The sequence below is a fragment of the Cololabis saira genome, chromosome 5, assembly GCF_033807715.1.
Source record: "Cololabis saira isolate AMF1-May2022 chromosome 5, fColSai1.1, whole genome shotgun sequence".
NCBI lineage: Eukaryota > Metazoa > Chordata > Actinopteri > Beloniformes > Belonidae > Cololabis > Cololabis saira.
Window position 1 is genome coordinate 46,138,508 of NC_084591.1, and position 27,864 is coordinate 46,166,371.

Below are 27,864 nucleotides of genomic sequence, written 5' to 3' on the forward strand. Positions count from 1 at the left end.
CAACATTTTAATGATAGTGCATTAAATGTGTTTCAGTTTGGGACAACTGTGCAAACTGAGCAGTTTGAGACAATCACGTTTGACAAATATAAAAGTAATCAATAAGATAGTGATCCGATTGATTGATAAAACAGAGACTGATTTGTTGTAGCCCTGATTGAAAGTAGCGGAAGTGCATGTGAATATGTTCAGACCACCGTCACCAATCTCTGCCAGGAAGAAGAAAACAAAAAAAACAAAGATTCCTCAGCAACGTCTGAACTAAGTTCTCTCAGGAGGTTTATTCTGATGGACACGAGACCATGATGGCGTCAGGAAAAACGGAGCTGCAGCTTTTAGAATCCATCATGAGAGAGAAATGGCTGCTCAAAGAAACATAATACAAGAAGTTACAAAAATAAGATTCTGAATAATCTTGAATCCTTTTTACATCTCTGCTCCTCCTCTTCTTCTGTAGTCAGAATCGCTCTGCTGACGTGCGGCCAGTCTATTCTATTCACTATGATATGAAAGCCACTTTGCAACTGTGCTGGGATCTGCTTTCTCTCAAGTGTCCGTTGGAGCAGACGTCCTGCCGCGGAGTGGGAGTCGGCCGTGGAGGAGACGTTGGTCCGGGTTCTGCCGGGCTGGATTCTCTTTGCTCTGTGTCCAGGCCCAGGATGACGCTGACGGAGTGAGGCAAGTCCTGGGGAGGAGAAGCAGGTCAGAGTTTGAACCAAGGACCAGCCACTAACACGCAGAGATACATGAATACTGATGACTGGGTGTCCATGAGCTATTCAGTTTAATTCCTCTTTAATTCAGAATTAAAATGAAATCCCATTTAAAATGAGTAAAAATTAACATGTAAACACCTAATTCCGAATGAAAATGGACATTCCGAATTAAACTTAATTCCTTAGTAAGTGGCTGGTTTATTCCGATTTAAATCCGAATAGAATAATTCTCCGATCCTGTATACATTCATTCCTCTTTAAATTAATTCTGGTCTTTCTTTCTGCTCGTTCCCTCTCCCGTCTGTCTCCATGAGGCTTACAGGACTGTCTCAGAAAATTAGAATATTGTGATAAAGTTCTTTATTTTCTGTAATGTAATTAAAAAAACAAAAATGTCATACATTCTGGATTCATTACAAATCAACTGAAATATTGCAAGCCTTTTATTATTTTAATATTGCTGATTATGGATTACAGTATAAGATTAAGATTCCCAGAATATTCAAATTTTTTGAGATAGGATATTTGAGTTTTCTTAAACTGTAAACCATGATCAGCAATATTAAAATAATAAAAGGCTTACAATATTTCACTTGATTTGTAAAGAATCCAGAATGTATGACATTTTTGTTTTTGTAATTGCATTACAGAAAATCACAATATTCAAATTTTCTGAGACAGTCCTGTAATTCTGAATGGAAATGGCCATTCCGAATTAAACTTAATTCCGAAGTAAGTGGCTGGTTTATTCTGATTTTAAATCTGAATAGAATAATTCCAGATCATGTTTACACTCATTCCTCTTTAAATTAATTCCGGTCTTTCTTTCTGCTCGTTCCCTCACCCGTCTGTCTCCATGATCTTATATTCCTGCTGGGCTGGTTTTCCAAACAAAGTTTCAAGATGCAGCAGCAGTAAACGCTGGTCAAGAACAGAGACCATTTATTTAATAAATAGAAATCATTAAAAGAACAGATGGAAACAGGAAACATAAGAATTGTGAGCGTTTCAAAGTTGTAGCAGCTAAGTTAGTTTTTCTTCCAGTAGACGTAACTTCCGGTCCCCCCCCTATCCAATCAGAACCTTCCCAACCCCCAGACCTTAACCCTTGTGCTGTCTTTGGGTCAAGGGTGAAGGGAGAAAAGAATGAAGGAAGGAAAGAAGGAAGGAAGTAGGAAAGGGAGTAAGGAAGGGAGAAAAGATGGAAGGAAGGGAGAAAGGAAGGAAAGAAGGGAGAAAAGGAAAGAAGGGAGGGAGAAAAGAAGGTAATAAAGGAACGAATGATGAAAGGGAGGTAGGAAGAAAAAGGAGTAAAGGAGGGTAAAAAAGGAGGAAAAGAGGAAAAGAAGAAGGAAGGAGAGAGCATGGCAGGAGGAAAGAAGGAGAGAAGAATTGGGTCATTTTGACCCAAAGACAGTACAAGGGTTAAGAGGAATTGGATAAAGCCGATCAAACGTGTTTTCCATGTAAACCTCAATTCAGAATTACTATTTCCATGTAAACTCAAAGAAAATAGTTTAATTCTGAATTATTTAATTGGGAATAATTAATCCAGAATTAAAAAACATCATGTAACCGTGGCCAGTAAGTGTTTTGAGACCCGACTCAGTGTCTGAATCCAACAATTAGATCATCCAGTACTCGGGCAATGGTTCCTAAACTTTCAGAATCTCAAGAGCAGCTTGAGAAGAACACAGCAGGTCAGACACTCCTGTCTACGCACACATACCTTACAACTCCTTATCTGCAGGTAGATGCCCTCAGCTTTCTGTAGAATCTCCTCAATGTCCAGCTTCATGGAGAGCTCATTAATGTGCTGCAACACAAACAGTCAGAGTGGTGATTGACGTTTAAATCACATGTAGAACAAACACTTGACTCAGTGTCACTCAGTTTTTATTACATGCTGTTTCTATACAAAACGCAGAAGTAGCTACTTCACAGTAGATGTATTTAAAGATTCCCAGATCCGACTCTATCTGTGAGTTAAGTTACATGTTGCCAATAATCAGTACTCGAGTTGTAAAAAAAAAATATATATATCAGCGGGGATGGGGGATTTGATCATATGGGGACAGATAATTTGTGCTGATTACAAATAATATAATATATTACAAATAATAGCAGTGACCAAAACACCTGCAGAAATACTGCAGGAATGACATAGCAGCAGTTAAATGCAGCCTTCTGTAAGCTTTAAATATCCACTGGGCTTACATCAAATACATCAAAACACAACAATAAAAAACACTTTTCTGAACTTATCAATATGACTCTGTCCTTCACAGGATAAGTAAAATGGATCACTGCAAAAACTCACAATCTTAACAAGAATATTTGTCTTATTTCTAGTTAAAATGTCTCATTTTAGTAAAAAAAATCTCATTACACTTAAAACAAGATTCATCACTGGAAAAAACAACAATTTTCACCTGTTTCAAGTACATTTTCACTTGAAATAAGTAGAAAAATCTGCCAGTGGAACAAGATTTTTTTGCTTGTAATGAGAAGATAAATCTTGTCCCACTGGCAGATTTTTCTACTTATTTCAAGTGAAAATTTACTTGAAACAGGTGAAAATTGTCAAATAAGTTATTTTTCTGGTGATGACTCTAAATGTTGAAATAGCAGTAAAACCACATTCATTGATGAAATGACATAAAGGATGGGAAGGAGGGATGGCAGTTTTACAGGGGGGATGATTTGGACCGTTTTTATTTCAGGAGGGGATGCCATCCCCCTCATCCCCCCTCATCTCCAGTACTGCCAATAATGAGTTGCCAACTTTGCTGTTAACGAGAAGATTCCTCTGACGTAAAGTGTCAACATAAATCCGGCAGAGCTCAGGTCAGTCAGACAGTTTCCTCCACAAACTGCTCGTCTCCAACATTGATCACCAGCTCACGGCGGATGGATCCAGGTTTACCTTGAGGATCTCGTTAAAGCCGTAGTTTTCCTCCATGATCTTCTGTTTCTCAGAGTCCAGGATGGCACAGCAGACCAACAGGTGGAAGTTCTGACAGGGCAGCCCGGTCCACATGACCTGAGAATAGCAAACGAAGCAGGTCGGACTCAGGAGGACTCAAAAACAGACTTTCATTATCAAAAATAATGCTTGACTTCCTGCAGAGTCCGGTTTACTGCTATCAGACGCACATGCATGCACACACACACTGACAGGGATCATACAGACTGGACGGCAAGATAAGGCTATTTATTTGTGCAGCACATTTCATGTACAAGACAGTTCACAGTGCTTAACATAAAGACATTTTAAAAAATGCTTCAAAAAGTAAAAGACAGACAGACTTCAGTTTAAAATAATTAAACAAATAAGATGCAAGAAATAAAGGTTGCAGTGCATTGTGGGAGATTCCTGAAATGCAGCAGTAAATAAAAAGGTTTTCAACCTCGACTTAAAGCAAGTGAGAGTCTCAGCCGCCCTGATGCATTCTGGGAGTTTGTTCCACAGGTGAAGAGCATAAAAGCTGAAAGCCGCCTCACCGTGTTTGGTTCTAACTCTGGTACAGAAAGTAGGCGTGGCCCTGACGACCTGAGGGTTCTGGTTGGTTCATCATGGACCAGATCAGATGGATTTTGGTCCGAGATTCAGAGATTTATAAACCAACAGCAGGATTTAACATCTGTTCTGGGACAGACAGGAAGCTGGTGGAGAAATCTAAGAACTGGACTGATATGGACAGTTCTTTAATCCTCCATGTTCTTTAGCAACAGGAGACTCACTACCGTCTTCATGTGGCTGGTAAAGTTCAGGTCTGAGTCCAGAACCAGTCCCAGGTTCCTGGCTCGGTTCTTGGGTTTTATCTTCACTGCTTGAAGCTGAGAGTGCTGATGTTTAATCTTTCTTCTTTGGCTCCAAACACTTTTATTTCTGTTTTGTCTTCATTTAACTGAAGAAGATTCTGGCACATCCTCTCTTTAATTTGATCAATATTTGAATTGGATTATAGTCTCCTGGTGTGGTGGTTATATAGATTTGTCATCCGAGTAGTTATGGTAAGACAAGTTGTTTTTTTTTTCCCTCATAATTTGAGCAAGTGGGACGATATAGATGTAAAACAGATGCCCCAGAACTGAACCTTGAGGAACTCCACATCTTATTTTTGTTAGCAAAAAAAGTATTTAGTCAGACACCAGTTGTGCAAGTTCTCCCACTTAAAAAGATGAGATATACCTGTCACTTCCATTACAGGTAGATCTCAACTATGAGAGACAAAATGAAAAAAGAAAATCCAGAAAATCTCATTGTCTGATTTTTAAAGAATGTATTTACAAATTATAGTGGAAAATAAGTATTTGGTCAATAACAAAAGTTCATCTCAATACTTTGTTTTCTCAAAACTTTTCTAAAAAAGTCAAATACAATCATGGTATATTTCAACACCTTCTGTTCAAAGCTGCAGAAAAACAAGAGAAGGCATGTAAGTGGAGGCAAAGCAAAGAGCAAACACTGCAGCATGCAGACATTACTGACCTCCCAGAGCCGCAGGACGTCCTGGAAGCTGAGCTCCCTCTTAAACCTGATCAGCAGCCAGCGGAAGCAGAAGTAAAGGTAACCCGAGTCCTGAGACTCTGAAAGACAGACACACAGACGACCAATCAGTGTCAAGAGCCTCACACAAAACAGAATGATGAAAGTCTTGAAATGAGCTGCAAGTTTGTGCTTCAGTAAAGACAAATCTGGGTCCCTGCTTAGGTGACAACCCACTAAAGTTGGCTGAGTCAATTCAACTTAAGATGCTTAATGCAGTGCTGTTTTGTAGCTAATTGACACCCAAATCAGAAGTTATAAGCCACAACTGTCAGTGTTATTTAGAAATCCTTACGTTTACTGTGATGGATGAGTGATGTTCAGACTCCTCCAGGCTGCTGGAGGTATCACATACTGACATCTATAATTACCTCACTGAATGTCCGGTATTTCCGCCACTGTCCTTAGACGACTGACTTTTAACATCAAACATCACTGAAAAGATTAGCATAAATGGATGGACGAATGGCTGGCTGGCTCTCAGTTTCCAACAGCTTTCCATTCTCTCTCCACAAATCTCTCCTTTACTGTCCTGTTTAGTTCAACAGAAATATAATATTTTGCTGCTTTTGGTACAAAACATGTTGGCAGAGTAGGATTAGACATTCATAGTTTAATTCAGAATAAAGCTGAAGTGTGGATTCTATTGCTCACACTGACAGATGGGGCTTGTACACTGCAAAAACTAAACATCTTAACAAGAATATTTGTCTTATTTCTAGTTAAAATGTCTCATTTTTAGTAAAAAAAATCTCATTACACTTAAAACAAGACTCATAACTGAAAAAAAAACAACAATTTTCACCGGTTTCAAGTAGATTTTTTTGCTTGTAATGAGAAGATAAATCTTGTCCCACTGGCAGATTTTTCTACTTATTTCAAGTGAAAATTTACTTGAAACAGGTGAAAATTGTCAAATAAGTTATTTTCCTGGTAATGACTCTTGTTTTAAGTGTAATGAGATTTTTTGACTAAAAATTAGACATTTTAACTAGAAATAAGACAAATATTCCAGTAACTAGTTATTTAAAAAAAAAAGTTTAATTTATTCTATTGAACCACAAATAAAAAAAAAAAATAATGTTTGATTTTCATTAATCAGTGTTCAGTAAATTATTATTTATCACTTTTGTCAATTTCAAGTTACTTCAGTGACCATTGTTATTTTTTATTTCCACCAAATGTGTGTGTGTGTGTAACTGTTGCTCATCTGTGTGTGACAGTCAGGTGTGACATGAAAACGTGCTGGTACCCAGGTAGTTGGAGAAGGCCAGGTCAAGCAGTCTGAGCAGTGTACTGAGTTGGATCAACTGAGTCTTCATGCCCTGCATCTGCTCCTCGAAATTCTGGTGCTGCAACACAGACATTGCACTGACTTCAATTCAAATTGTATTTATATAGCCAAACAGCGGCAAAGGGAAAAACTCCCCTTTAGGAGGGAAGAAACCTTGAGCAGGACCTGGATCACGAGGGGGGGGGGGGGGGGGGGGGGCTCCTGCCGAAGGCCAGACTGGGCAGAGCAGGAAAAGAGTAAACAGACTGAGAGAATGATGAACAGAGAAAGGAGAGACACAGACACAATGGCTAACTGGTGCACTACAGGGGCGACTATATAAACAGATGTAGACAGCAGACACAACAAACTACATGAACAATGGAGAACAATGATGGTTATGAGATACTTCTAATTAGTGAGGGTTGATCTGAAGAAAGGAAAGATAAGAGAAGGAGAGAAAGAGGGGTAACGGGAATCATGTTGGTGTCCCCCAAGAGCATAGGCCTATCTAGGATGAAGCTCTGTCTGAGACGAGTTTCTCTAGCCTTGTCCAGTAGCTGCAGCTATGACTAGTGACTAACACACTAGTGTTTACACTAACTAGAGGTTTACTAACACTAACTAGAGGTTTACTAACACTAACTAGAGGTTTACTAACACTAACTAGAGGTTTACTAACACTAACTAGAGGTTTACTAACACTAACTAGAGGTTTACTAACACTAACTAGAGGTTTACTAACACTAACTAGAGGTTTACTAACACTAACTAGAGGTTTACTAAACACTAAATAGAGGTTTACTAACACTAACTACAGGTTTACTAACACTAGCTACAGGTTTACTAACACTAACTAGAGGTTTACTAACACTAACTAGAGGTTTACTAACACTAACTACAGGTTTACTAACACTAACTAGAGGTTTACTAACACTAACTACAGGTTTACTAACACTAGCTACAGGTTTACTAACACTAACTAGAGGTTTACTAACACTAACTAGAGGTTTACTGACACTAACTACAGGTTTACTAACACTAACTAGAGGTTTACTAACACTAACTAGAGGTTTACTAACACTAACTAGAGGTTTACTAACACTAACTAGAGGTTTACTAAAGCTAACTAGAGGTTTACTAACACTAACTAGAGGTTTACTAACACTAACTAGAGGTTTACTAACACTAACTAGAGGTTTACTACCACTAACTAGAGGTTTACTAAACACTAACTAGAGGTTTACTAACACTAACTAGAGGTTTACTAACACTAACTAGAGGTTTACTAAACACTAACTAGAGGTTTACTAACACTAACTAGAGATTTACTAACACTAACTAGAGGTTTACTAACACTAACTAGAGGTTTACTAACACTAACTAGAGGTTTACTAAACACTAACTAGAGGTTTACTAACACTAACTGGAGGGTTAATTACACTAACTATAGGCTTTACTAAACAGAAAGGTTTTAAGTTTAGTTTTAAAGGTGGAGGTGGTGTCAGCCTCCTTAACCCAGATTGGAAGTTGGTTCCATAGTAATGGTGCCTGATAGCAGAACGCCGCCCTCCAAATCTACATTTGGATACTCTAGGAACTACGAGTAAACCTGCACTCTGAGAACAGAGAGCTCTGACAGGAACATACGACACTATCAGGTCACGCAAATATTGCGGAGCTAAGCCGTTTTGGGCTTTATACACAAGTAATAAAATTTTAAATTGGATTCTGAATTTTACGGGTAGCCAATGGAGTGCAGTGGGAAAGTGACGTCAATGCAGACCCTCTATAAAAGAAAGAACATTTTTGAGTAATGGAGTCGGGATGGGGTAACATACACGTGGTTGATTTAGCTCTATTGACGAGTGAGGTCAGCTCAGGGAGGTCTATAGGATAGAAACGGTCTAGAGTCAAGTCAGAGCCTAGGGAAGTTGCTAAAGCTGAAGATATTCCTATATTTCATTCATTATGTACAGCTTAACCGTGACACAAACCATTACCAGTCAAGTCCTTAACCTAACCTCATTTAGTTGCACACCTTAGCAGACAAATGTCCTGATGACTGATAGTTTCAAGTTGCTTTTAGCATGTGACAGATGAGTCTTGCAGAAGAACATTCTGCTACTTTTCTGTCAGACAAAAAACTCTGTTGGTGAAGCTGTATACTGTACAGGCATGAAGGACCTGTTCCATTTCATATGTGTAGTGGTCAAACATGCAGCGCACCAGATTAAACTCACCATCTGGTCCATGAAGGAGACAAAACACCAGAAAGCATCAACCTCATTCTCCATGACGAAGAGGATGGGTGACAGCAGGTCGCTCATTCCCTGAACGTAACCTGGAGGACGGAGACACAGGGGAGCACAGTCATTTACCAGCAGGGTTCTCAGCTCTGAAAACCAGGTTTGCATGAAGTTCCAGGAGGCTTTGGGGCGCTTTAGGATGAGCTGGAGATCAATGACTGCACAAATACAGACTCTCTTCCCACATCATTCTGATGTCACGTGAACTACCAGTTTCTGGAGCTACGGAGATGTTGCAGTTTTTTTCTTCACCAACTGCTGCATTTTCAGGACATGTATGAATCCACGGCCTAAATGTCATTGTTAATGTTTTTGCATGTATCCTCTCTGATGTTTGTACACTGCACTTATATCTAAAAAAAAAAAAAAAGAACACTTAAATCACACATCAGAAAATGATTGCTTGAAAATCTTGACTGATGTACATATTATGTTAGAAATAAAAGACCAAAATTATATATAATCATAATATATAATAATCATAACCATATTGATATTCCAAGATTTTACTTGGCTTGATGTTGTATTGTGAAGATTAAGAGTTCCTGTATTTTCTGAACAGTTTAATGCAACAGTCTTTACATCAATATCAGTTTAATAATATAAGAATTGTTAACTGTGTATATCAGTTCAATTATAAAAGTACTAAACGGAAAACCTCATGTTTAGAGGGACATGAGACGGACTTAATGCATGACAAATCAATAAAAGCTGTCTAACTTTGATTTGCTGGTTTTGTACAACCCAATTTACAAAAGAATTAATGTTGAATTAAAATGTTCAGGCTTTGCAGTGTAGAATACCTCCAAAGGTTTAAAGCTATTTGCAGAACCTGATGTTTGCAGTAGTCTGGTGCCACGTTGATGTCAAACTTGAGAAAGACCATGTGTGGTTGGGAAAACTCCCGTCTGTGATTTCTTGGAACTGAATCTCAGATCAACTCAGTCCGAAGAAATTTCATGGATGTCTCCCTGCCTGACAGGTTGCAAAACTTCCATCACTTATTAGGAACAGAAAAACATCTAAAGTTTTAAACTGAAGAATGGTAAATGACCAAAAAACAAGTCAGGAAAATGCTGTTTTGGTTTTAAACAGGGATAAGAGCAGAGATTATCCTCATACGCGCTCCACAAAGCAAATGCTTCTGCTGCTCAAAGCAGCATGTGGACGAGTGGACGAATGGACGCACGTCGCACACGCATTCCTCACCCAGGTCGAAGTCGTACATGCAATACGTCATCAGGATGTCGTGCAGAAGAGTCAGGCCCGGGTTGTCGATGCCCTCGTAGAACCGATTTGTTCTGTCCGTTCGGTTCACATCTTTTTCTGAAACCGGCAAACAGGACAGACATGCGTGTGACACAGAAGCTCCAACGTTGCCACAAGAAGTCAACTGCTTTTTAAACATAATGCACGTCAAAATAGTTTTCTTCCTTATTCAGGTAAAACTGAGGCAGAATGTTCTGTTCATAGTTTGTTTCTGAGCGAACAGGCTGCTGGTTACTAGGACTGAACTCCTCAGACAAACTCTCCTGGACTTCACAGATGCAGAACATCCAATGATGCAACTTAAAACATTTAACACAGCACAAAAGATGGGATTGTGATGCAATACTCCAATATGGTTGTACTGCTTTAAAAGGCTCATCAACGGATCAAAAGAATAAAGTGTGGCTGTGCTACAATTGTTCTTGTTGTTTAGTCAAACAAAAATGTAATCTTTTGATAAACTCATGAAGAAGATGAAGGCAGCCTGAATTAGTGATCTGCGGTCCACGTCTTCTCCCATGATGAAATAACTATTGGACTTAATCCTGGCTCTCCTAATATCCACAATCATCCCCTTTGTTTTGTTCACATTCAAGATGAGATGATTGCTCCCACACCATGATGCCAGAGAACGATCCAGCAGTTCTCTGTCCTCAGTCTCTGCTCCATCACGGATACACCCTGCAACTGCAGAGTCATCGGAGTATTTCTGAACATGATAGGATTGTGACGTGTACTGGAGGTCTGAGGTGTCCAGCATGAAGAGGAGTGGTGAGAGGACAGTCCCCTGTCAATGTTAAATAGTGTTCATAATGTGTGTGAAAATAAATAGTTTTTGTCAAGATTAGTATTTCTTACCAAGATTTTGTCGTAATAGGCGTTTTTCTTTGTTTCAGCTGGAGTTATATGACACTAGCAGAAATGTTGAGCTGAGTGAAGGACGTTTATTCAAATATTGAATTACAAATTGTCATACATATGCTGGCCTTCAAGATAAAATGTTGTTATTTTGAATAATGAGGGACTTAGTGAAAAAGCGTTCAATCCTGCATTATGCTGCTGTTTTAAATCAAAAAGACATTAGTGGTTAAATGTGTGGTTGTAAAAGTGAGACACATACGAAGACTCTACTGTGTTCCTCACCGATAAGACTCCTGTAGTCTCTCAGTCTGGAGTTCCTCCTCTCTTGTTCCTCACTCACTGATTTCCACTGCAGCTTCATCCTGAAGTATTCATCACTGTCAGACACAAACCACCTCCGTTAACACAGGTCTCCATGGTAACCACATCCTCTCTAACAGGCTCTGTGGATCAGTCAGGAACATGCAGGTCAATGACCTCGTGTGAACGCTGCCAGTTTAAGTCAAGTTTAACACCATGAAACTATAGTGAAGCGTACGGAAGCGTATTGCATTCACTTGAGAAAAACAAATCAGCTCTGTTTTTCTGAATTAACGAGATAATTATCTCAGAATTCCGAGAAAAGATTTAATGAAAAAAAATAAATCTGCTCTGTTTACAACCTGCTAGAAGCTCTCACGTGCTAAGTCCTGAGGTGCCTGCGCAAAGTCGACAAACTAATAACAATACCATCTATATAACTTACAGACAAGAGTATCTCCCAATGTTTCAAACACAAAGCTAAATAAAACTGGATTAAACTGGACAGGAACATGTTTGCTTCTATGAATCCAGCTTTCAAGTGAATGACAGCTTCTTGCATGTTGTGAGGTATCCGGTTAATTCAGAAAAACAGAGCAGATTTATTTTTTTCATTAAAACTTTTCTCAGAATTCTGAGATAATTAACTCGTTAATTCAGAAAAACAGAGCAGATTTTTTTTTAAATTAAAACTTTTCTCGGAATTCTGAGATAATTATCTTGTTAATTCAGAAAAACAGAGCAGATCTTTTTTTTAATTAAAACTTTTCTCAGAATTCTGAGATAATTAACTCGTTAATTCAGAAAAACAGAGTAGATTTTTTTTTCTCAAGTGAATGCAATACGCTTCCGTAGAAACGGGATAATCAATAATAAAAATAATAAAATCAGTCCTAAATACTAATAAATCAAAACTGCAAATTAATTTCTATTCATTTGTAGAAACATTATGTCCTACATTATCATTATATTAAGGTGTCCAAGTCTAAATTAACATCTTACTTGAGTGTTATTTTTATGGATGTGGACTGTAAAATAAACTCAAACAAACCTATTTCTTTAGGCCACTGCATTTGTCAGAGGTTAAAACCCAGAACAAAACAAATAAAACAAAATGAAAACAAAATGATTTGAAAAATGCTGGCTGTGTCTGATCTGTGAGTGCTCTGAACGAATCCTACAGCTTCTAATGAGAGGTGAGTGAATCCCTCCATGAGGTGGATGTGAGGTCACCAGCGTACGTTTTGGCTCTAAGCAGATGTTTCCTCTCCTCCAGCGTGCTGCTCCAGGGAAAATAGCCCAATAGGAACTTCCAGGCGTTCTTCCTCACGGCGTGACACAGTCCCTGCAGGTCACATGTGTTAAAACAGCCACAAAAATCCATGGAACCAAATCAACAGTCAGCCTGACTATTCAGACAGTTCAACACTGATAAGGACTGCTGTCCCTTCAAGTCTTTAACTGACCCCGTTGTGTAATACCATTGGGCTTTGTTTTTGCACGGTCGCACACCTATGCAACTTTGGAAATGTGTGTTAAATCCTATTATTGTGTGCTTTATGTTGTGTCCATGAAAAAGTCCAACTCACCCCTTTGAAAACGGCCTGTTTCAGGTGTGAAACATTCATCATCCTCCCCTCTGCGTCCTGGTGTTTGGTCCAGTTGTCTGCAGACAGAGGCTCAGCCCGGCTCACCTGAGGCCTCACTCCCAGGTCCGTCTGACGGGGACACAGTAACAGTGAGCTGTGACGCTGGTGAACTTGGTGAAGCTTCACGTCACGTTGCATTCACTATTAGGGCTGGGACGATACGGGTAACTCACGATTCAATACTGTGGCGATATGTGGCCCACGATAACTATAATATCACGATACAGGATATTTGAAATATTGTAAGAATTTCATCAACAATATATCACGATATATGTGACTGAAAAAGAAAAAAATACCCATAAAAAGGAAAACGTCTGCAGTTATGCATTATTCAATGCCAAAACTTCGTATAAAGAAAGTGCATTTGTATAGAGCAGGGGTTGGCAACCCGCGGCTCTAGAGCCGCAGGCAGCTCTTTAGTGCCGCCATAGTTTGACCTTTTTTTTTTCTTTTTTTTCCTCTTTATTTTTTCTTTTTTTCTTCTTTTTCTCTTTTTTTTCTTTTTACGTTTTCCTTTTTAATCTCGACATTTCGACTTTTTTCTCGACATTTCGTCTTTTTCTCGACATTTTGACTATTTCCTTGACATTTTGACTTTTTTCTCGACATTTCGTCTTTGGCCATTTGCCTTCATTCTAAGGCTTATACAAGACTTTTAATTTTTTGCGGCTGAGACATATTTGATTTTGGTTCAATATGCTGGACAAAGTTGGACAAATTAAAGTGCATGAACATTAATAACATGTTTTATATAAACCCAGACAGTGCAATGCTTTGTTTCTAATACTGAAAAGTCAGTAAGCAACTTAATTTTGTATAGTACCTCACTGCCTGCTAGTCTTGTAAATGTAAACACTGGACAAATTGAAGTGCATGAACAATAGTGCGGTGACAACCGCGTAAATCCGTCATGTGTAATAAAATATCAATATTTGCCTTCAGTTTATCGATTATTTATTGCAACAGAGAGCACAACAACATATCGCAATATTTTTCCCCCCACCACTATTCACTTTACTTCAGAATCAGCACAAAGCTTTCAAAGTTATTTCAACATGGACAGACCAAATGAAAAAAAGTGGAATGGCTCACTTTTTTGACTTAATGGATACTGGTGTGTATTCTGGTTTATTGTTCTACTACTGTTAGTGTGCAGTCAGAGAGAATCTCCTGGCTCACCCTGGTGATGACCTCAAAGCCCGGCTCTTCCTGCTGGTTTATCTCCAGCCCGGGGATGACTTCCCCCAGCAGGTCGGCCACCTCCTCCGGGGGCCGCTGGGGCTGCTCGTCCGGGCCCCGCAGGGCATCAAAGATATAGTTGGTCACTTTGGAAAAGCCGCCCAGCGTGGCCACGTACGGGTCCCTTCTGAACTTCTACAGGGAAAACATGCAAAATATAAATATTTAGCCTATTTCAAATCAAACAACTGCAGAGCCTATGTTGGCTCTGTTGTATATACAAGTACAGCACTGCAAAAACTCAAAATCTTAACAAGAATATTTGTCTTATTTCTAGTTAAAATGTCTCATTTTTAGTCAAAAACTATCATTACACTTAAAACACCAGAAAAATAATTTGTTATTTGATAATTTTCACCTGTTTCAAGTAGATTTTCATTCACTTATTTCAAGTGAAAATCTACTTGAAACAGGTGAAAACTGTCAAAAAACAAGTTATTTTCTGGTAATGAGTCTTGTTTTAAGTGTATTTTTTGACTAAAAATGAGACATTTTAATTAGAAATAAGACAAATATTCTTGTTAAGATTCTGAATTTTTGCAGTGAGGTAATTAAATATATATTAATATTATACATTATATTAAATATATATGCAGGAATAAGAGAATAGTCGTAATCAACTGGAGAAAAATGTGTTCTTTTACTTCAACTGAGGACACAATCTCCATTTTCATCAGTTTACACACATCAAAAGGGAACTAAACATCGCTACAGAGCTCATTTACTCAAATAAGCAGCCTGTTGGATCATGTGTCACATTAGGCCTGCTGCTGCTGCTGTGGTTATGACTGGAGAACAGAGAAGCTTAAGGCATTCATTTTTTCCTTTTCCTGCAGGGTTGTGCAGAGGTGCGTCTGTTTTTATTTGCTGCATTTCATTTCTCCAGCTCACTGCTTTGCTCATTCTCCTTGTTTGACGATTGTATCCAGAACCAGTAAAAAGCTTGAATGAAACAGATCTTATGAGCCGGATTCTAAGACTTTCAGAAGGAGCATCTCATGACGAGTTGGGCTAAATATCTCCCAGGTATCTTAGCGTGTACAGGTGTGATTTTGAGACAGTTGCCACTGCATGCCCGTCGTGCTTCTCTTACATGTATGAGGCCGAAGTTGTTGTCGTCCAGCAGGTTCTCGAAGGACTGAGAGAGAGCTTTGTTCGGGGTGTTGACCACCAGACACGTTTCGTCATCTGGAGACCTGCAAACAGGAAATGCACAGCTCCAACTTCAGGATGGAAACACCACACACAGCATTTGGCTTGGTTTAGTCTGTGCCGTCACTGAAAGGAAAAAGTTTTTATATGCATATACATACATACACATATACAGTGGGGCATAAAAGTATTTAGGGGTCAAAGACGTGACGCTTACTTTTTCTGTCCGATGGAACTTTTTACCTAATAATAAACATAAAAATGAATAAAAAATATAACATGTATGTCTAATACGTTCCTTCTACATGTGCCCACTCTTATTTTATTTAAACATGTTGGTTATTGGTCATTTTCTGCCATCTGAAGTGTGAAATCATCATGTGGGGTAACCGTCCGGCCTTGACTTCTGTTTGGACAACTGGTTTTAAATCACATTAAAACAATTTAAAAATAATGCTTGCCCTATTGGGCATACTTTCAAACTTGTTTTAGATTTATTGACAAAGTTATGGAACATTTGTACACACATTTCAATCATAATACACAAACTAATCTTGTCCGAATATGTTCATTGTCTAAATTATCATCTGGGGTGACCATGAAAAAAATACAATTGAGGGACTTTTATATTGACAATCATCTCAAAGAGGATGTTGCATCAGCCAGTTACTCCATGAGGGTCCCAGAGAGACAACCTGCAGGTCAGTAGTCTCTCTCTCCTTTACAAATAAATCCTCTTTCTAACTGCTGCAGTGTATACGTCACATTTTGATATCATGTGGGGTGACCACCCTAAAACTGTAAATAATTCGTTTTATTTGCAAATCTATATTTTGAAGGTAAAGTTGTTAGTGATATGTGGTGAGAAGTAGCTAGCTTAGATCATATAGCTAACTGTTAGCCTGTTATATTTGATTAAACTTGAAAGCATCATGTGGGGTGACCACCTGTCATGTGGGGTAACCAACAAATGGCAATTCTGTATCAAATTCAAAATTGAATGTCTATCAGTTTTGGTTCAAATATAAATTATTGGTATAGCATGCATAAGTGGATACACCTTGTACACATTTTAAATCAGTTTTATGAATTTTAGAGTAAGTAAGAGGGCGACACTGCCATTATGGATAGAATGTATTTAAAAATGGTTTTCAAAAAATGAAAGGAAAAATGTGTCTATCTTTCTTGAACAGTTAATTTAATTACTGATACTTATTAAAATATAAATTTTGTTATGGAAATCTATTAATTTTGAGATAAATGGTCGCCCCAAATGACGGTTTAAAAACACTAAAATACCTTTGTTTGAAGTTTTCACATACATGTATGTGTACACTACATTTCAAATGTTTGGAAAATGGCCAAAAATATCTTTATTTTAAGTATTTTAAAAATGGGCAACTCAAAGGCCTTATACGTCTTTGACCCTTAGTTAAACACCAGTTGTGCAAGTTCTCCCTTAAAAAGATGAGATATACCTGTCTTTTTCATCACAGGTATATCTCAACTATGAGAGACAAAATGAAAGAAAAAAATCCATACAGAGGAATTTACCAATTAATTCAGTAAAAATCCTACAATGTGATTTCCTGGATTCTTTCCCCCCATTCTGTCTCTCATAGTTGAAGTTACCGATGATGGAAATAACAGACCTCTCTCATCTTTTTAAGTGGCAGAACTTGCACAATTGGTGGCTGACTAAATACCTTTTTGCCCCACTGTATGTTGTATACTTCGTGAATATTTTGCGTGAATCAAAGTAAAACAGGTTTTCTGTTAATGCATGTATGAATGGGGAGCATTGTAGCGTAATCGGACACCTCTGTGATATATGTGAGATTTTAACAGCGTCTAATGAGCGTCTCAACTGACCAGCAGCAGGATGTCACGCTGCTGCAGCTCTGACTGAAACATCCAGCCCCCGGTCCACACTTTCATTACTGACTGCTGATAAGAACTTTAATAACAGCTATCAGCGACGCAGCACCAGCCAGTGCTCACAGAATAATCTCTGCTCATCTTCGCTTTCAGGACACAAAATGTGTGCGTCACAGGCACACAAATTAGCATATAAATGACACCTTTAAAAACATACAAAAAGGTAAACAAAACCTATACTGCTCTGCTGACGGAAAGGATAATTCACGAGTGAAGGAATTAAAAATGAAAATAAACAAAATAACATCAAACTCAAACCCAACAACATAAACAATCACCAGCTAATGATTTCATGTTTTTTTCTTTCTGTGGGTTTCAGTCTGTGGCGTTTCCTCATTCAAAGCTGTTCAATACCAGCAATCTGATCAAACTCGGAGGATCCGGTCTCATTCCGGCTCTGTACCACATGATGGATCAAAACCCCACTTTCAGTTTCTCTCCAATTGCACTAACATAAATTAAGTCACCACAAGCTCCTGCTATTTTGTTTAGGGCTTTTCTCCCTGGAAACAGGTTGGTAATCTTACTCGTCTTCCCCACATATGTTTGCATCCAGATAATTAGAGGAGGATTCTGTATAAACCAAGTGAACGGTTAAGTAAACACTTATGCTCCACTCACTTTTAAAAGCTTAACATACAATCAGTGACTGCATTTCCATGCATCAATAACCCTTTTCTAACCGGAATATTAGCAATAACCCGGTTACACGGCCATGTAAACACCAATAACCCCTTTGAATAACCTGAATTTGCTCATATTCGGGTTTTTAAAAACCCCAATATGACCCCTGGGTTACTCCTTTTAAAACCTGAATATTGGGTCATGTAAACGCCAAACGGAATTTCCCCATCAAACGGAACATGAATTTGTTTTCTGCACATGCTCTGTTCACAAGGAATGTTGCTCTTTTGATTCCAGGAAGTTCTTATAAACACGGAGAAACCAAGACCAGGAGGAGACTAATCACTTCATAAATAGTACCGGGATAGCCAGATTTACAAAAAGGTGAGCGAAAGGTTGCATGAAGCAGCATTTGTACGAACACCAGACCAGATCAAGCTCCGCTGGAAGACGCTGAAAAAGGAGAACTACAGGGACAAGAAACAAAACGACTTCTACTGGGCTGTTCATTATCCACCGTGCTTATTGTTGTTGTTTTGGATTTGGATACAGGAAGATGAAGCAGAAATGACGGGAATTGCGTCATTACATTCTCCGTGCGTCGCTGGTTTGATCCAGATATCCCAAATGATTAATTACCATGTAAACACGGATTACCCTGTTAGCTCACACATGGAAACACATTATTCCCAATGTTTCAGTAACTGGAATATTGACCTTAACCTGAATCTTGACTGCATGTAAACGTAGTCTGTGAGACATATTGGGAGGAACCGCTGCATCTAAGTTCAAATCTTAAAATGAAACCAGACTTTGAGCTTTCAAGCAGTTTGGAGAGCTCTCTCACAGTTGTCCAAACAAACAATAAAAAAGTTCATACTTGGCTGTGCTGCCGTCCTAAACGATGCCTAAATATGTCTAGAATGTGGTTTGGTTGTTGCTGGAACCCAGGCTGGTATGCTGGCACAGTTAGCATTAAAAGCAGCACAGGCTTCCTACTTGTGGCATGTTAATCCAGTCACCATGAAAACCCACTGGTGTTCAGTCTTAATGAACATTTTCTCCAACATTAAGAAAAAATATTTGAAATGCTGTTGATGTCTAACATTTTATATGGTCCTTGTCAGTTCTCATTGAACACGGCTAATCTATAAACAAACTTTAAACATACAGAATTTATTTTTTTTTATGCTTAAGAAACAATAGGAAACCGACACACAGAAACATGCTGCCATCATAATTAATTAAATATTGTTTGTACTGCAAGTGATGCTTTATTTTTTCTTATTTTCTCCCCTTTCTGAAACAGAATTAATATGTTCTCCAGCTTTCAGCAATGCAGTATCATGCCTTTCACCCAGACGTAGCAGCAGGAGCATATCCCTGACTTCAGTGTCTTTCTGCCCGCCTTTTAGACGATACGAGCAGACAGAGATTTAGGGTGCTTTCAGACCTGTGGCCCGTTTGTTTTGTTCCCATTCAGGGGCTGAATCGATACAGTTGTTTCGTTTCTCGTTTGTGGCGTTTGTGGGTTTGCGCTGCGCATACCCTGCCCGAATTGAACATTGTTTAATTTCACCGTGCCGCGCTGGGACGACATCTCGGCACGTCCAATAGGAGAGAAGGTGGTGGAGGCTGCACCGACTCTTCTCCTTGCGCCGCGGTCGCACATACACATGAATGGAGTTGTATCGGTTGCTGTGTCGATTATGTTCTCACTACAAATAAAAAAAATTAACCGCTCCAGGTCTGAAATGGAATCGGGCCGAGACCACCTCTCCTAGGATCTCGGCTCGCTTGTTTTGTGCCGCATCCGAGCGCGATTGCTGTGTTCACATATACCAAACTAACCGATCTTTAGGGGGAAACTCTCCCTGTTCCCGAACAACTGCTCCAAACGGGACAGGTGTGAAAGCATCCTTAAAGAGAGGTGGAAAAAGCAAGGGTGGTGGAACTGCAGTATACACCTCAGACTTCCAGTACACGTCACAATCCTATCATGTTCACAAACACTCAGATGACTCTGCAGTTGCAGGCTGTATCAGTGATGGAGCAGACACTGAGGACAGAGAACTGCTGGATCGTTCTCTGGCATCATGGTGTGTGAGCAATCATCTCATCTTGAATGTGAACAAAACAAAGGGGATGATTGGCCACGGTTACATGATGTTTTTTAATTCAGAATTAATTATTCCGAATTAAACTATTTTCCTTCTAGTTTACATGGAAATAGTAATTCTGAATTGAGGTTTACATGGAAAACACGTTTGATGGTCTTTCTCCAATTCCTCTCCAGGTCTGGGGGTTGGGAAGGTTCTGATTGGATAGGGGGGGGACCGGAAGTTAAACTACCGGAAGAAAAACTAACTTAGACGCTACAACTTTGAAAAGCTCACAATTTTGATGTTTCCTGTTTCCATCTGTTCTTTTAATGATTTCTATTTATTAAATAAATGGTCTCTGCTCTTGACCAGCGTTTACTGCTGCTGCATCTTGAAACTTTGTTAGGAAAACCAGCCCAGTGGAATATAAGATCATGGAGACAGACGGGCGAGGGAACGAGCAGAAAGAAAGACCGGAATTAATTTAAAGAGGAATGAGTGTAAACATGATCGTGGAATTATTCTTTTCGGATTTAAAATCGGAATAAACCAGCCCCTTACTTGGGAATTAAGTTTAATTTGGAATGGCCATTTTCATTTGGAATTAGGTGTTTACGTGGTAATTTTTACTCATTTTAAATCGGATTTCATTTTAATTCTGAATTAAAGAGGAATTAAACTTCCCATGTAAACGCAGGATTACGTCCAATAGTTATTTCATGATGGGAGAAGGTGGTGGAGGAATATAAATACCTCAGTGTTTTAACATGGATATCAACTGAGATGGATTCATTCCCTGTAGTAAAGCAGATGCAACTACAACTGTTATTTCCTTCTTGTCTTCCATGTGGAGGTTAGAATGTAGGTGCTTGGTACTCACTCGGTGAGCAGAGCGAATCTCCTCAGGCTGTCCAGGAACTCTCTGCTGCCGCCCTGGTGGAAGTGCAGGGGGGGCAGGGAGGTGGAGTCCTTCAGCTTGAGGATGAGGAAGGTCCAACCTTCCTCCTTCACTCGGATGGACCTGAGGTCACAGAGGCTGACGGAAAACCCCCACCGACTCTTCTCATGACTGTGATTCAGAGAGCCTGGAAGACAAGGTGCAGGCCCAGGGCTCTTCAAACAAATGTTACTTCTTTCTAACTAAGTCCACACATCCAAAGCCTCCACTGAAACTAAAAATTGCAAAAACACACAATTAACTGAAGAACAACAAACATCTTACAGCAGAGTTAATCCTGATCCTCAAAGCCTCGTGCATGTTCTATACCAGGGGTCGGCAACCCAAAATGTTGAAAGAGCCATATTGGACCAAAAACACAAAAAACAAATATGTCTGGAGCCGCAAAAAATGAAAAGTCTTGTATGTTTAAGCCTTAGAATGAAGACAACACATGCTGCATGTTTCTATATTAGTTAGAACTGGGGGAAGATTTTTTTTTTCCCATTATGCACTTCGAGAAAAAAGTCGAAATGTTGAGAAAAAAGTCAAAATTTCGAGAACAAAGTTAAAATGTCGGGATTAATAATGAAGTACAATCTCGAGAAAAAAGTCGAAATGTCGAGAAAAAAGTTGAAATGTCGAGAAAAAAGTCGAAATGTTGAAAAAAAAATTTAAATGTCAAGAAAAAAGTAAAGATTTCGAGAAAAAAGTAAACATTTCGAGATCAAAGTTGAAACGTCGGGATTAATAATGAAGTACAATCTCGAGAAAAAAGTCGAAATGTCGAGAAAAAAGTCGAAATGTCGAGAAAAAAGTTGAAATGTCGAGAAAAAAGTCGAAATGTTGAAAAAAAAATTTAAATGTCAAGAAAAAAGTAAAGATTTCGAGAAAAAATTAAACATTTCGAGATCAAAGTTGAAACGTCGGGATTAATAATGAAGTACAATGTCGAGAAAAAAGTCAAAATGTCGAGATTAAAAAGGAAAGGAATAAGGACGAAAAAAAGGAAAAAAAAAAGAATAAAAAAAAGAAGAATTGGATCCCATCAGTTTGTCTTAAAGGACTGAAGAAGTCTGTTAATGACCAGTTCATTTGAATCAGGTGTGTTGGATCAAGGACACATCTTAAACATGCAGCTCAGTAGCCCTGGATGACCTGAAATGGGGAACACTGACTTATAGCCAGATTCTTCATCTAACATCTTCTCATGCCTCGTTGAGCCCTTTAAGACTTGCAAACGCAGGTTTAATCAGCTGAAACAGGCACTCAGACTAACTTAAAGATAAACTCAGTTCCAGAGGAATCCTTCCTCACTTCCGACAGGAAATATTCAAAAGCTAAACAACAACAGAGGACTCACCCTCTCCGTTGGTGCAGGGCTTCTTCTTGAAGGACGCAGCGTTCACCATGTCCCACTCCGTCTCGTAGCTCAGCTGGGTCTCCAGCAGCTGCTGAGACTGGGCCTTCTCCCCCGGACATTGAGCCCACTCCACGACAGAACTGGAGTCCTGGTCCAACATAGGGCAGTAATTAAGACTATCTTCTGGTCAACAACACACTGATTACAACAGATGAGACTGAAGCCAATAACAGTAATAATTAAAGCTGCAAGCAGCGATGAACGGGCTCTCGCGCGTGCAGTTTTCACCCATAAAGGTCAAGGACTCAAAACTAAGTCCGATGACACCACCCATGACTCTTTATGTCAAATCATTCAAAAGTTATGGCAGAAAGTAGGAACTATCAAATATGGACCAATCAGATGAATGGCTTTTTGGCGTCTAGCGTCGCCACGGTAACGCTTTTGACTGAGAAAAGTAATGCGCGTCGTCGCAGGATGGAGACGCACATTTTGATGTGTAACACACCTGGGTGCACGTTACGGTTCAGGCCGTATTAACGGCCGAAGGAATGGCAAAAATAGCGCCAAAATTACACAATTAATTCAAAATGGCCGACTTCCTGTTGGGTTTCAGCCATGGCGCCAAGAGACTTCTTTCAGTTGCGACATGATACAGGTGTGTACTGATTTACAATAATCAAGATGGGTTGGGTAAATGGGTGTGGACCAAAAAGACAGTTGTGTTGGGTGTGAATTGAGAAATTATCTACATGTAGATGGAAGTAAATAGCTTTTCATCTTTGTTGTTAAGCTTTATATCTTTACAACAAAACAACAAATGAAAATTCGACATTATCTGACGACGCGCAAAGACTGGGAAAAAATTAAAGAAGCCCCATCTAATTTTGAACAATATTGGATTGAGATAGCGGAGAAAAAAATGAACACTAAAAACACAATATCTTGTCTATACAGTAGGATTCGTATGGACACGTCAGTAGATACGCTGGATGTGAAAGGTAAATGGGAATTGGAAGCTAATACCATTATTGCAAATTATGATCAATATCCTTTCACCTCATGGCAATTTGATTGTCTATTTGATACGATGTTATTTTGATGCCAAGCTGTGTATTTGTTACCTGTCATACTGTGTGAGACTGTCAAGGAACTGGTTCTAATAAATGTTCAAAAAAAAAAAACCACAACAAATGAAGCTCAACTTATTAAATCAAGCACAAACCTTTCCAGCACACAGCATGTTTAATGGGTCATCGGTGTCCTCTACAGGTCTGTACTCCACCACTACCTCAGCATCCTGGAGACAGAGACAGAGAGCCGTGAGAAAACCAGAAGAAGAGCCTGGCTCAACCACCGCTCAGCTGAGACCAGAGGACAATCCACAGATAGTTAAACACACAGATCCGTTTGGGCAAAATTCCTTACATTTCTTAACTGTGAACGTTGAACAGAACTACATTTTTTTCCCTCACGTTGTTTTATGTTGCAGTGCCTTAATGCAGGGCCTTAAAAAGTGCCAGTAAAACCCAAACTGTTTCATACAATGGTGAAATATTTGTGCTGACCTTAATGGAGACATAATAACAGGATTCTGAATAAACAGAAATTTGCCTGCTTAACTGGGTCTGATTGCCCTCCCACGCCCACTGCTGCTCAGCAACATTTATTAATGACTTCTGTGATGAACTAAATGTGGCCGTGTTTGAGGAAAAATGTGATGCATCAGCACCAGCTTAACCTGGCAGTCTGAACAAGAGACACCTTTTTATGTATTTATTACTAGTACTACTACTATCTACTTTTTTTGAAAGAGAAGAAAACAAGAAAACAATTCTTTGGCATTTTCAAGACGGACTTAATCATTAATTGAATTATAAACAAAACCATCATTTACCATATTTTCCTCTGAACAAAATTGTTAAACATCTGCAGGAGAACTGTACTCCTCCTATGAAGTCTTGTTTGAGACAAAGGGCCACATTTAAGGAGCTGAGATAAATCTGAACAGACAATTTCACTATTTTATGAGAATTACCGAACATATTCAGGAAGATGATCGTGTCGCTCGGGTTTTACCTTGTCGATAATCCGAAGGGATCCTGTGACCAGCAGATCCTGGTCGATGCATCCTTCATCCCCACTGGGATGTATAAACACTCCCTCGTGTTCAACTATCACCTGTGTGGCAGACAGAACACTCAGTCACTTTGATATTTGATTGTGACAGTTGGATTATTCAAGGATGAAGGAAACATGTAGACTGCACCTTTTTTTTCTTTCTTATTTCTTGAGGAATGTTTGTTATCCCCATGGAGGCAATTTGTTTTACTGGCAGTCTTATCTCTTACTTCTTGCTTTTATTTCATTACTTTAAATAATCTTTTTGAGGGCAATGAATAAGCTTTGCTTCAGCTACACCTTTTTTGGTCTAGACGTTATTTGTATATTGGAAACTTTTTTTGTTTGTTTTCTTTGAACAGTGTATCCGTTTCCTTGTTGTCATTTTTATTTTATTTTTTATTTTGTAAAAGCTATTTTGACGTTTGTCTTATTTATATTCTTTTTTTGTGATTTCATGACCGAAATAACCTAAACTAAACTATACTATATCATAGTGCGTGACGAACATACCTCTGCGTTTTAGATCGCTGATGCTCGTGTTGCAGCAGAATCAAACTGTGCCTGAAATCACTTGTTTGTGTACTAATCTTTACTGACTATTGAGAAAGTTAGATGTAAAAGACAGTATAGTTAAAATTATTTTACTTGGGTGGGCCATTGTCTCAGTGTGATGTCACTGCTCTCTTGCAACTGAACATACCTAAAACAAAGTGTCTAAAATGTAATGCTTCATGATCTAAACTGTGTGTATACATAAATGTTGAAATGTACATTTTGATTCTTTTCTCAGTCAGGGCCACTGACTCAAAAGTACTTCTCACAGTTCATTGTAGGGTAGTTGACCGTTAAACTTTTTTCAAATAGAGATACACTGATACACTTTTTTGAGTTCTGTTCCAATTCCATTAGGTATCTCTGATTATACCAAGGTCTGTGTGAATACTCCATTCTGATTGGCTGGCAGGTGTGCAGGACTGTCTCAGAAAATTAGAATATTGTGATAAAGTTCTTTATTTTCTGTGATGCAATTAAAAAAAACAAAAATGTCATACATTCTGGATTCATTACAAATCAACTGAAATATTGCAAGCCTTTTATTATTTTAATATTGATGATTATGGTTTACAGTTTAAGATTCCCAGAATATTCACATTTTTTGAGATAGGATATTTGAGTTTTCTTAAACTGTAAGCCATGATCAGCAATATTAAAATAATAAAAGGCTTGCAATATTTCAGTTGATTTGTAATGAATCCAGAATGGATGACATTTTTGCATTACAGAAAATAAAGGACTTTATCACAATATTCTAATTTTCTGACACAGTCAGTCCTGTACACTAAAAGTGATAATCTACACCTAGAAAACAAGTTCGGTCAAATTGTCTGATAACTTTAATATCATTGCGCTGGATCAGCTGCCAGGTGGTAACCACGGCAACGGAGATTCAGAGAAGAAGAGCGACATGATTTTGTCATTTCTTTTAATTTATTTGGGGAATTTTTGTTGACTGGGATGCAGAAGAGGAGAAAAAAGAAAATAGCTGAGCGGACTAGAATATCCCCCGTTACCAAGGAAACAGAGTTATGGCTTGATAAAAAACTTTGTAATTTATCAGGTTACAGCGGCTGCAGACGAGAGATTAAATAGTCTGCTCAGCCGCTCAGCTGTGGCTTGTTATAAAACTAATATAATCAACTGAAAACCAGAGGTGGGTAGTAACGAGTTACATTTACTCTGTTACATTTACTTGAGTACGTTTTTCTTACTCCGCTACATTAGTCTACATTGAGCTGTTACTTTTCTTTTATCCCTTTTATCCGTGTACGCCTCAATCTCATGACATCACTGAGTGATTCTTTGGGAAAAATGTTTGTTTTTGCATGTTTTGTCACATATACACAGACTCAAACACACACAGAGTTTTTTCATGGGCTTGTTCTAGTTCTGGTTAAAAAAGAAAAGTACAAAGGCTTGAAATTTTGTGCTACTTGTGCTTAACTTATTTTTGTATTCTGTTATTATTTTATTTATTTTATTATTTATTAAAGTACTTGAATTTACTTTAAGATTATTTTAATTTAAGCTATTTTTATTAATTTTAATTTATTTTATTGATTTAATTTGCCTGAAGATGATTATTTTGTACTTTTGTCTGTTTGAATGGCTGTGTTAAAAAAATAAATCAGACATTACTCAACAGTTACTCAGTACTTGAGTAGTTTTTTCACCAAGTACCTTTTTACTTTTACTCAATTATTTGGATGACTACTTTTTACTTCTACTTGAGTCATATTATTCTGAAGTAACAGTACTTTTACTTGAGTACAATTTTTGGCTCCTCTACCCAACTCTGCTGAAAACACATGAAAGCATGAATAACTGATTTAATATTTATGTTTTTTGGTAAGTAACCGTTATATAAGCGGGATAATGTCCGACGAGGTGTACATTATTAGAAATATATGGACGAATAATGTACACCACGTCAGGAATTATCCCTTACATAACAAATGGCGGTTCCCATATCGAATGAGGTTTATAATCTTTATGATGACGAGTGATTTACTAGAGTTTTGTGTGTGTGAGGATTGAGGAAACAGTTGAAGTTCATGTAAACATCTGGAGCCATCATCACTATCATCACTAAGCAGCAGATCTCACACATTCTTTCACAGTAGGAGTTTCCCTTGAGTCTGAAGCATTCAAACTGGACTTTAACAGAAAACAACCGAAGTGAAACTGAAACAAACCAAAGTTTCACAGGAACAAAATCGTGACCTGTTGAATGTTATCAGAGCAGGAATGTGTTTGGAAAACAATTGGGTTTAACTTCAGCAGCATGGGAACTCGGCCTTATTAAACCATGGCGGCAACTGTTTCATCTGGGTTTTTCCTTTTAACTGCGACCATAGCCACTCCATGCCCCTTGTTTAAATGTAGCAAAGACTTTATGATCCTGTTGGTCTGTTAAAAACTCAAGACAATGCTATCAGCGGTTAAGCCGGAATTATGGTTCTGCGTTAAATCGACGCAGACCCTACGGCGTAGGGTACGCGGCGACGCACACCGTACGGTGCGCGTCGCCGCGTACCAAACGCCGTAGGCCCTCCCTAAATCAGCCTTTAGCGTGTGGGCTGAGCCGACGGGCTGGACAGCTGGAGGGGTGTGTGTTGAGCTGGATAATAACAGCTACAAGTGACCTCCTGTCTGGAACAAGCACCCGCTAACTCAGCCATCTAAGTCTGTAGGATCTACAGAGCGTGGTTGGCTGCAGCTCAGCGTTACCGGGTCAATGTTCTTACCTTCACAACAGACTCCTCCGCCGCCATGTCGCCCTGTCCGCCGCCTGACGACTGCAAGTCACGTGACCGCCGACTACCAAAACAGAGCTGACAGCTCAGCTTCCGGTTAGGGTGTCACCGGTCACGTGACCCACGCCGTCAGCGGTCA

General features: G+C 38.9%; 1 protein-coding gene across 1 annotated transcript; it reads right to left on the reverse strand.

The window, feature by feature from the left end:
• tbc1d15 (TBC1 domain family, member 15) lies at positions 1-27,784 on the reverse strand. Its single transcript, XM_061722286.1, has 17 exons — positions 27,717-27,784; positions 24,367-24,468; positions 23,513-23,587; positions 22,288-22,435; positions 20,868-21,072; positions 15,265-15,367; positions 14,112-14,306; positions 12,870-12,998; positions 12,522-12,625; positions 11,263-11,357; positions 10,060-10,176; positions 8,785-8,885; positions 6,521-6,620; positions 5,212-5,309; positions 3,643-3,759; positions 2,446-2,532; positions 1-685 (listed from the first exon to the last, which is right to left on the reverse strand). The coding sequence occupies exons 1-17, from the start codon at positions 27,741-27,743 to the stop codon at positions 500-502; spliced, it is 1,989 nt and encodes a 662-aa protein (XP_061578270.1). The 5' UTR covers positions 27,744-27,784; the 3' UTR covers positions 1-499.
• Positions 27,785-27,864: the final 80 nt, after the last annotated feature.